Source organism: Aythya marila (assembly GCF_965140915.1).
Source record: "Aythya marila genome assembly, chromosome: 3".
NCBI classification, from domain to species: Eukaryota; Metazoa; Chordata; class Aves; order Anseriformes; family Anatidae; genus Aythya; species Aythya marila.
The window spans coordinates 100781586-100793629 of NC_139044.1; the positions used below are offsets into that span (position 1 = coordinate 100781586).

Sequence of the window (12044 nt, forward strand, 5' to 3'; positions counted from 1 at the left end):
TAGCATCCTTTTTAATTAAAGTGAAACAGATATTGTTATTTCAAGCTTCTCATTAAGCAGCCAAGACTTCTACTGACTTCGTTTACATCACACCCAAAACCTCTAAAAAATATCATCAATTCCCCTCTCCTGTGGAGAAATTCCATTTCTGTGGAATAAAAACACAATTTCACAAACTTTTTTTTGCAATTCCATACATACCAGACTCATATACCGAATCGTTCACAAAAGATTCTCAGCTCCAAATCTGGAATAAAACAAGTTTTTAGATGACAACATTGATAGTCTGACATTTTTAAGGAATACCACAATATACTTTTTCAAAAGCAAAAACTACAGCCTGCAAATAGAAAAATTCATTTAAGAGGCGTTTATTTGAAAACATAACAACCACGTGCTTACCAACGCTGATATGTATAGAACACCATTCTCTCTGAAACAAGGCGGGGATGGGAAATCAGTTGGACCACAAATTGAATTTCAGAAGAGGCGATGGAGTCCACTTTACAGAAATCAGTTTGCCTCCACAGTCTCACAAGAGTGTTTCAAGTAGAAAATTTCCAGCAATACTAGGATTCGGTATGAATTTCAAATTTCAGCTGAGACATGAAGGTTTTCTAGAATGTCCTAAAACACTTATAACCAAAGCAAACAATTATGAGAGAAATATGCAGAGGTTGTATCAGACCCAGAGAATACATTATTATAGAAAAAAATAATAATTTTATTTATTGGCAAATAGCACATTCAGGGAAGCAAGCAAAGCCTGGGCAAGCACATAGATTCTTTTTCAGTATTCTTTACAGTGTCCAGCAATTTATGGTTCAAAAGGATTTTCTGAGCTGGAGATCTTACCTTTATTTTTAACAGACTTTAGTGGATTCATCTTTCAACTGGTCCAGTTACTTTCAAGTCACATGAACTGTAACATTAATGAGATTTTTTTTTTCCTGGACAGGAGTGGGGATAGGGGGTGGTGTTAAAGAGGAGTGCCAGAGCTCAACTGCACGCTTGTGAAGACCACCTCATTTTGTATACCTTAAGCCACCACCTGCAGATTCCATTTAATAATCTCTAGTTCTGGTATCAGAAAAGGCAGAGAACAATCATTCCCTATTCATTCTCTCTCCTGTGCCACTTGTGATTGCATGGACTTTTATCATTCCCTCTCAACCATCTGCCTTTCAGCCTATTTAGTTATCCTTATACAGGTGTTGCATGCTATTCATCATTCCTGTCATCGTTCTGTGAAACCTTTCCCTGTTTCACTGTGTCCCTTTTGAGATGGAAGAAACCAGAACTACACACAGTATTCTGGATGTCTGTGAACCACTGATTTTTAAATATATATTATGCAATGGGTTAACAATGCCTTATTTCTTCTCTACTTGCTTTCTACTAATTCCCAAGACTTGGTTAGATTTTTTCCTACGTCAAAATGTTTTTCTTTTTAAAGATCTATTATAACCCCAAAATCTTATTTCCAAGCTGTAACAGCAGTAACTGGGCACTACCAATGCATACATGTAAAATCAGTTTTCTCCCATATCTATTGCTTCACATTTTCTGCACAGAATTTCATTTTATCATCCAGATACTCCATGATGTAAAGCCCCTCCATAATTCTTCAGTCAGTCAACTTTACTACACTGAATATCACCTGGAAACTTTGCCATATCTCTGTGCAGCCCTGTTTCCACAAAGGTCACACATATACTGCAAAGCACAGGCCTGGGTAGAGATCCCAGACTTCACTGGTAATTTCTTTTAGTTATGAAATGTGATGATTTATTCCTGTATTCTATTTCCTATCTTTTAACCAGTTATTTAACCCTCTGAGGACCCCTCCTCTCATCTTACAGCAGCTTGCTTTCTCTAACAGCCTGAGATGGGACCTTGTCAAAAGCCTTCCCTTTCTGAAGGTCATTTTCATGTTGCTGTGAGGGCTGTGCACGTAACTCAGATCCAGCTTTAGAGATAGCTGAAAATGATTAATACTTGACCCTTCCTGCTCTCTTGATTCTACTGTAACTCATTTCATTCAAATTAGACCTGCTATTCCTTCCCTTCCCAGCGTTCACCACCCTTTTATTCCCTGTTAGTGATAATACATGCACATTTGACCAAACTAAACCAAAAGAAATTATTTTTTGTTATTATTTGTTCGCAGCTAGAGCTTTTGAGCTCTTGTAAGCTCACAATATTAAAGGAGATGCTGCTACATCAAAATTAGTCTGAAATCTGTCCCACATTTTATTATCTGTTAAGATCAAACCAAATCCTACATATGGTTACGTAATTCCCTCTCACCTTCATACTACAAGCCACATATATTAAGAGACAATAAAATTTCATTAGACCTTTATTCGTAATGCGAATAAAGTTAAGAGTTTTGCCGCATACTGAAGAAATTCCACAGGGCTTTTCTTTTGTGGGGAAAAAAAGCCACAAGGTTTTGTGTCTCAAGATTGAGAAGTCCACAAAAAGCTGTAGCCCAGCCACGATTTTGATATTCAGACAAATGAAGCACTATTGATTTGGAAATATAATTTTTTTTCTTACAGTATACATGTGAATAACTCACGCCTAATTACAGATTTAGACAGTTTCAAATAGCACAAGTTTAAAATCCTAACACAGAAAAGCAGACCACCAGAATCTCCAATGAAGCATTCACTCTGGAGCAGACAGGCATCATTGTAACACAAACAATAATACAGATGATTTAATTAAATTAATTCCCTCTTACGAATTCTTCCAAACAAGCTTTTTTAAAAGATGAATTCTATTCCTGGCTTGTTATCTTTTCTGGACATTTCGGTCTACAGCAGTCAGTGATGCTCTCAAAGCGTGTTCTCATAGCAGCAGCTGTGCATACACAACAAATCACATTTGGACATATTTCGATCCAGACAGCGGATAAGGACAAGCAGAGGTGAGAAGCAGGCTGTCCCTCAACAGTAACTATAGCAACTGCAGGAAGCACAGGAAGAGGCTGGTATTGATCTTTCCATCCCATGTCCTTGCATTTCTTCTTCAGAGTGGTCTTACACAATGCCACCACAACCAACGCCATTTCATATACCCAAGTTCTCAAGACAATAGGAAATAATAGTGATGGAAAGACAACAGAATAATTACTGTTGTGTTTAGTTTAAGTACACAAAGAACAGGAGGCAGAATTTTCATTGTAACAGCAAGCTGGGAGTGTGGGGAGGTGTCAATATGTGCAGGAATATTTTACCATACCTTCCCCATCTATATTTCAAGTTTTCTGTGTATTCTTCTGCAGGGCAGCATCTGTCTGTTCTCAGCATTTGTGACAAGCATTTGTCACCAATGCCTACGTCATGTATTGCAAAGAGTAAGATATAGCAAAGGATGTTTTGTGCTTACTTGAATGCCTGCTAAATTATACTGGAGAATGGCGCAGAGACAGAAGGATGAGAGAGAGAGATTACTTACAAGTATTAAAGAGATTTTCCAAGTTAACAACGGTGTAGCTCCAGAGTCCCTCAATATATACTACAAAACGACTAAGTTCTATGAACATGGTATAAACACATTACATGAGAATATAAGATGTTTTGGTAAAGATGGATGTTATTTGTAACAGCAATACGTGGCACAAAAGTGGATTTTATCCACAAATAATAAGATGATACTTTGTTGATACTATTATAAGGCGTGAAAAGGTACACCTACTATAAAGTATGAAAAATGTACTTCGATGGTTTCATCGTCACAATTAATATTTCTTCTTAGGATATTATATTAGTTTATCTTCTTAGGATACTCCAGAAGAAGAGCAAGGAGAACAAGAGTAAAACTGTTTAAAATACTAAACTGAATTAAGAAAACCTTTCAGATCATTCTCAACTGTATTTTATAGTAATTGAAGAAGGAGCTAGAACAGTTAGCAGAATGAAATACTAGCTAAGAACAGAAGCCTGCTTATATCAGAAAGATATGATACTATTCTTGTAGACAAGTAGATCGCTTCTAGTACATGCACCCTACATTGTCCCAGTCTTATACAGGTATAACTCCTCTGTAGTGTACTACATCTGCATAAAGCTGAAGTAATAAAGCAGTAGTATGGAAAGGACCCGATATCTCCAGAAACTGCAATTCCCAATCTCAGTGATTATAAATCAGAGACCATTAGCTAGCACAGGCTTTTCTAATGTATGCATCATATTTTTCCAAGGCAAATACAAAAGACAGAAGTGTCTACATTAATACAGATTTTCTCAACAATATTTGTTTAATAAAAATCAAAATAGATCCTGAAAAAAATAATTAAATACCTACCAGTTGTGTACATCAAGATAACAACTCCATCATAATCCAAACAAATTATAACAGTATGTGATATTTAAGAGCTCTTGGAACCCTGTTAATAACAAGTCTCCCATCATAACTTAAAGAGGCAAATAGCCATGGGTCTGCTGAGGACCATTCAACTGCATATACGCTATCTTCATGTTCTTCATAGGTAGCTATTACACTGTCCTGAAGGGGCTCTTTAATCCTAAAATTAAAAAAAAAAAAAAAAAAAAAAAAAACAGAAAGTAAGGATCCATGAACAGATTAACAGATTTCATTTTAAAGTGTCACTAACATCTAGAGTGCAAGCTCCCGTTTAAAGTCTACAAATGCAATAGCGTGGTCTGAAGAAGAATCACTGCACCTGCTATCTGTGTGTACTTATTTTTCAGATAACACTGCAGAATCAAGTGAGTATAAAGACCCCATTTGCAGGGACTAAAGCATCCTTAATTCTCAACCTCAGTGCGGTTACCTATCTCTTAGAACCTCCACTGAGCATTTCTCTCCTCCTCTCCCTCTCATTATACTACAGACATTTGAACATCTACATGTATTTTATCAACAACTTTTCTCTCACTATGGTCCACCCTCTTTGTTGTTAACTGAATTCTATTAACTGAATTTACTGGATATATAATCTCATTACATGGAAGTAGGCAGGTAAGAAGTTTTAGTCATTAACAGTGCAGTTTCTCCTGTGCTACACTCCTGGACCCATCCAGAATAGGGGAAAGGAGATAGAGGAATGCCTCCAAACACTTTCATTTCTCTCTCCCATTCCTTGTGTTATATCAACATCAGATCTACAGTAAAACCTAGATTCTGATTATTATTATATACTTCACCTCTTACTACAATACCCAAGTTCTTGGTCACCTACATCACCACAAGACAAAAATTGATTCTGTTTTGCATTACAAGTATTTAAAAGCAGATTCAGGCTAGTCTTTAAATTCCAAACCACCTCTAAGAGTCACTTATTGTGCTCTGACAGGGTAAAACAACCTTTCTTTGCCCCCAGCTCACATAGCAAATCCCTCCTTTAAGAGGAGCACTGCAATACATTATTCTGTAGCTTCAGGGTGAGTTTGCAGAGGATGACCTTAGAGCTCTCTTCAGAGAATCGTAGAATGGTTGAAGATCACCTAGTTCCACTTTAAAGATCCCCTAGTTTCCATCCCCTACCATGGGTGGGGATGCCACCCACTAGACCAGGTTGTCCAGTGCCCCATCCAGCCTGGCCTTGAACACCTCCAGGGATGGGGCATCCTCAGCATCTCTGGGCAACCTGTTCCAGTGCCTCACCACCCTCATATTAAGCAATTTCCTCCAAACATCTAATCTAAATCTCTCATCTTTTAATTTAAAACTGTTCCCCCTCACCCTATCACTATCTGTTCATGTAAAATGTCACACTACCCTCATCATAGAGGATCACCCATGTCTGCATAGCAGTAATCAGACAGCCTTTTAGAAGCATCCCCCTACCTCAACCAAAAAGGTGGGAGACACATGGTCTGATTTTCTGGATGGTCCTTTGGGGACCCAGGAGTTGGATTTGGTGATCCTTGATGGGCCAACAGAATCACAGAATGGCTGAGGTTGGAAGGGACCTCTGGAGATCACCTAGTCTAACCCCCCTGCTGAGCAGGATCACCAAGAGCACATTGCACAGGATGGCATCCAGGCAGGTTTTGAGATCTCCGGAGAAGGAGACTCCAAAACCTTTCTGGGCAACCTGTTCCAGTGCTCTGTCACCCTCACAGTAAAGAAATTTGTGATATTCTATGATTCAAAACAGACCTCTGTTAGGGCTGCAGTCTTCCCAACAGAAAGCAAAAGACAGAGAGCCTCGTCAACATCACTCAATCATTTAAACAGATACTGTTACTACAGAAATGAAGTGTTGTTATTGGCAGTCTTTGCCCTTTACTGCTTCTCTCTGAAAGCACACATCCCTACAATCACAAAGCACACACAGCATTACATCTAAATTGCTTGCAGGATATCACTGGCCCACCTAGCCAGCCTAAACAGCTGTGAATCTCACATCATGATTAAAATTCAATTGACTTTAATGAATAAACCAAAAGCAGTCTGATAGCTTCAGATATTTAGTTTCAAGGACTATTATCATTTACTTATGTTACGTTTAAGGCCAACTAACAAAAAGGGTCATAGCACAAACAACATACAGCCTCTGGTTAATTGCAGAGAGCAGAATTGTTTTGCAGTTCTCCCAAATACGTACTTTGCTACAAACCATCTAACAGCAGAGAGCTAATAAACATGCATATACAGACACTTCATCTCCTGCAACATGTTTTTCTAACTTCCTGTTAACTGACATGCCTGGTTAAGTGAAAGTTGGTCATGTCCCCAGACAGCAATGTGCTTCATGCAGTGCTCACCCACTTATCCAGAACTCCATTATTCTGAAGGTTTCAAATGTCTCTCTGGAAAAGCAGGGGAGTAATGCATGGTGCACATTGCTGTCAGGGGACATGACCGACTTTCACTTAACCAGGAGTCGCAGTTAACCAAAGGTTGGATAAACAAGGACAAATAAGCCTCTAACTTACACTATTCTCTGTATGCTCCAAGTTGTTTCAGTCTTTCACTTAAATAATACAGTTCATCTAATTTAATTTACAGAATTCAGAGGGGAATAATGAGCGCTCAAAAAAAGAAAACCCTACTACTAGATGAACCGCTGTTTGGTATTTCCATTTATAACTACAATTTTTAACTGTCTTATTGTTGTTTATGCACTTCCATACTCAAGAAGAAGTTTCTCTTGATTCTTCAGATCACGAGGTGGTTTTTTTGTATGTGTATTCAGTCATTGTTTTTAAATGGGTTAGCTCTATAACAATGTTTTTATAGACTACTTGTTCACAAGATTGGCATGATCTTGAAACCCAGAATATCTCTGATTGATAATCAGAGAAAATCCTTATGAAAGTAATCCCTTGGTGTAAAAGAGCTAGATACTACAGAAGATGCATAGATGGAAAAAAAAAATCTCAGAATGACATGTATCTCAGGAACAATGCAAAAGATCTGAAAAAACTGTACAGTTTTTTCAAACAGGTATCCTTTACAAACATTATGAATGAAAAAAAGTTAAGATCTTTAATTATACAATGGGTAAGTAACACAAAAGTATTCTGTAAAGGGTAATAAAGAACAGAATATTTTGTGTATCTGAAAGATTGTCCAAAACCAGAAGGCACAAGGTGGCTTGTGTTTTGTGGTGGTTTTTGTTTGTTTGTTTGTTTTGTTTGTTTTTTCCCTTCTCTTGGAGATCGATCACTTTACCCCACACTCAGAGACATCCAAGAAAACACCACAGAATCATCTACATTGTGGCTATGTGAGCACTTTTTTTGGTATATTCAGCCTGGTCTTGGATTACAATTTTCGACTCTGCATAAATGTAGGAGACTTAAAAGAAATTTACTTTGAGTCCCAGGGCTAAAATTATTTACTTTTGATGATTTTTTACACAGCTTTTAGATATTTTTTAAAAATCTATTCAAGAATCAGCTCAGGCTCTCCTAATCTCCTGGATATTAAATACAATTTGGTTAATGCAATATATATCCTTAGCAGCTATGAAATTGATATTTATTTAACCACAGTAACAAGCACTTTTAAAAATATATTTATAAACAAGAATCTGATAAAATAATCTAAAAAATATATTGACCACAGGAAATACCAGTGAGACATATGCATATACCATATGCATACCAGTGAGACTTACAAGACAACTTATCTTAGGACATCAGTTTTCTCATTTGATATTTTAATTACCTTTGTTTTTGTTTTTAACCAGTTGCTACAATTTTATTTCTCCTTCACATACCACAATTTCAAAGTGTAACACAATAGAACTGAGTGTATTTTTTCTAATATTATATTTAATGTAGCAATAATTAAAAATACTAATACTGTTCTGTCATGTGATTTATTCTCATCTCAAAAAACCTTCTATTCTTTAAGTACTGACTGTTAATGAAAATTCACAGGTTATTTACCTTCTTGGTTCACATGCATAACACCAGAGACAGAAGAGGAGGGCATTCAAATTGGACTGGTTATCAGGATAAAAAGAGTGGGTCTTTAGCATGTTTTGGAACAGGATGGGTCATTCAATTTCTTCCCAGTTAAGTTCAGAAACAGGAAGATTACCTGTACGTTGTGAGTGAATATGAGGTAAGCTTTCCTCCATACTACTTTAATATGTATAACTCAGGTTGTTGCCAAAACAGAGATTTCTGTTTTTACATAAAACTTGCTGTTTATAGGTGTGAAAATGCAGTCATGTTATAGCTAGATAAGTGTACTGAAGGTGTAGGTGGCTTGGCCTATTGATTCCTAGATAGAGAAGTCTGACTAGAACTTCATTTGATGAGCATCCTTGGTAATCACTTGTTACACCTGGCAAGCTTGGTAAGCTAATTTTCTTCCTTGTCCAAAGATCTCCTTGCCCCTTAAAACATTCCTTGAGTTTCAGGTTTTCCTGTAGTAGTGTAAAGTTTTGTTTTTTTTCTGAGAAGATTTAAGTACCATTTTCTTCTATAAATATATATATATGTATGTTTTTATATATGTTCTTGCACTGCGTCAATTGACAAGGCACCAAACACTTATGTCATCAAGTATTCGTATTAAGAAATGTGTAATCTCTACCTACATCCTGCATAAATTTAAGACCTGTGCCAGACAGAGCTGAAACAGGACTTCTTTCTCTTTGTAGTCTTATTCATATTGCACGACCCCTACCAGCTTCTCCTACAAAAGGAGGAGAGCTTTCATTTTACTAGATAACATTGAGGTTAATTGTGTTACTGACTTGAGAGAGAAGCCTGTTAAGCTTTGGATAATTGTTTTCATGTAGAGAGCTGTTATTTCCAATTACTGCTCATGCTAACAACCACTTAAGTTTGCAGTGCTAGAGATTCTGTTTTGTCACCACAGTGTTTAATAAAATATGTTTTTCAGAGTCACCAAAAATCATTAATTCCTTATCACAGTCAAAGTTAAATCCTCTTTAATGTAAAAATTGCTGTGAAACAGATGTGATTCAATAGAGCAGCAACACATACTGCAGCCTCCAAATGAATCCTGAAGACTAAATGCACATCATTGGACTCTAAAACAAGCCCAGCAGATGCCCTTTTCCCTTTAACTGCAGGGCAGAACTTTGCAACTCTAAGAGTGTTTCTGGTAAGCTCAGACAACACACTAGTTCATTTTTTACCCTGTTAAGGAAGACAGAATTCAAGGCTTTTTATACTGGAATGCAATTTCCATGTATATTAATTAGCCGTTCATTCTATTGTAAGCCTTATTTTCTTACACAACACACAGCCTTCTGAACTGCTTCTATATGAAAAAACATTAAATAATGCTTATTTGTAATATATTGGGTTTCATAGTTGCCCTACTATGAAATATTAATTCTCATCTCAAAACTCTCAATTTAAGAAAGAAATAGCAGAGATTTATTCTTTTTTTAATTCAAATAATCTAGAAGCTGGAAATTGCTGATGCACTAGATTTGGCCCAGCTTCCTTACACATCCTACCAAGTGAAGTACCAAAGACTGGCATTCCCCAGAACAGCAAATGTTTAAGCTGTTTTAATCTTTTTTTTTTTTTTTTTGTTAGTCCTATAGCATGATTCTACTCTTGATTTTCTAGATTAGAATCTAGATTAGAATCTCTAAATTCTAGATTTGAGTCATAAATATCACAAGCAAATTATCTTCACCATTAACACCATTGGCAGCTCTATGAAAACAGCTGAAAGCCATCCTTATGACTGTTTGACAAACATTTTTCAGAACAGTAATAATGACAAAAGTTTGCTCTCCTGAATTCACAGATATGTATAGTATACAAAGGTGTTAGGGTAGATCACACAGTCCATATGCATTATGGTGAAATTATATGGTTTACTACTCAAAATGCCCCAAACCACCATTTCTATCACAACAGTAGAAGCCATCACCTCCTTTAGATGAAGTTTTGAACAAAATCTCTTTCCACAGAGAGGCCAGACACTATTTGCCCTCTGCTGCATTCAAGTGGCTGAAGGTGTTCCTATACTTAAAACCTCATTAAAATTCCACTATTCCAATGAGTTACTCTCTACCAGGAGAGTATATACCAGCCTCTCAACTTAAAAGGCAAAATGGTGAGAAGTCCTCATACTAGATCTAGCTCTGTTCATAAATATATTTATTATTATTATTATTATTATTGACAATATGGCTAACATTTATAGTGAAAAAGATAGTAACATAACACTTCTGGGAAAATACTAATAAATCTAGTTCCTAATGTGAATTTCTGGTATGATCTAAATTAGGTAACTAATAAGACAATAAGCTTTGAACCTAACATGCAAAAATGTAGCATAAGGGAGAAGGCAGCCCATGGACCTGAATAATAGTTGTGCCAATGAAAGACATCTGCCACAGTCACATCTTAAGTGATCAGGTAGCATGTAAATACCAGAGAGAGCTAAGGGAGAAAATAGCACAGTCTGCAAAATCATAACTTAAATACGCCTTCCTTTCTAAGACTGATGTATTGACTCAGTTCCGTTGACCATGGGAGTGTTTTCGTTGGTATGGATAACAAAAAGTTTTTTTTTGTTATTAATTTTCACCCCTTTAAAAGTACTTATTCCATTATCAAATAAGCCTTGCAACAAAGTTCTGGCCATAGACAATATGAAGAATGGAAACACTTCTGAAGACGTAGCTTATACTTTACTGTTGCCATGCCTAAGGTAGCAGATGGCCTTTTCATGCACTATATAATCATCATACCAAATAGAGTTCTACAGAGTTTAAAATTTAAACCTACAGAGCAAAGGAAACATGTTGCAATAACTACAGAAAAAGAATCCAGATTGATGAGTAAAGATGGCCACTGAACTGCAGAAGCCTGGTAGTTTTTGTTGTTCTGTTAGAAACGGCAGAGTAGAATTAGAATGAATGTCAGACTGATTTAATTAAACTGAACATAGACTCTCTTTTTAATGAAGATTTTGGATGACCAAACAGCAAATAAAAGATATAAGACAGTCACCTCCTCCCTTTGGAGGAAGAGGGTTCTTAGTACTCTGCAGATGTCTAGAAGGGAACTGACAAGCACCTTAAGAAACTCTGGAATTAAGGCAAGCTCATTTTTGCAATACCAGACTGAAAAAAACATTAAATAAAAAAAGAAGGCTGAGGAGAAGCCAGCCTCCATCACACCCACAGGGGTTGAATGACCCCATGTTTCAGATGTTTTGTTCAGGACATGTTTCAAAAGAGACTCCCCTATGTTCCTACCCAGGTTTACATGCTAGCTTTGTTTTGGGGATTAAAACAAAATGCTCCCCAAATCCTTACTTCATCTATTTTTGTTTTGTACACTTCTTTCCACGTCTGGGTCAACATGCTAGAAATTAAGCTAGAAGAACAGTATTTCATTCCTTCTTCCTTTGCTAGCTTTTTGCCATATTTGAAAAGTGCATTAAATTATCCAGATCATGAAGTTGACCAGAATACACCATAGCAGTCCTCTAGCCACATGTCTGTGCCGCCTCCTCCCTGTGGATACTGTGATTCTCTTTTTACGAGCATCTGTTTTTGGCAGAGTGATGAAACTTTACCTTACTCAGTGCAAGGGCAAAACATAGTTGGC

General features: G+C 36.8%; 1 protein-coding gene across 2 annotated transcripts in view; it reads right to left on the reverse strand.

The window, feature by feature from the left end:
- Positions 1-390: 390 nt before the first annotated feature.
- EIPR1 (EARP complex and GARP complex interacting protein 1) overlaps positions 391-12044 on the reverse strand; it is a 76555-nt gene continuing 64901 nt past the window's right edge. For both annotated transcript variants that reach the window (XM_082755804.1, XM_082755805.1), the window contains one exon: positions 391-4534. In XM_082755804.1, coding sequence (XP_082611930.1) covers positions 4360-4534 — 175 coding nt within the window. In that variant the 3' untranslated portion in view covers positions 391-4359. The remainder of the gene's footprint in view (positions 4535-12044) is intronic.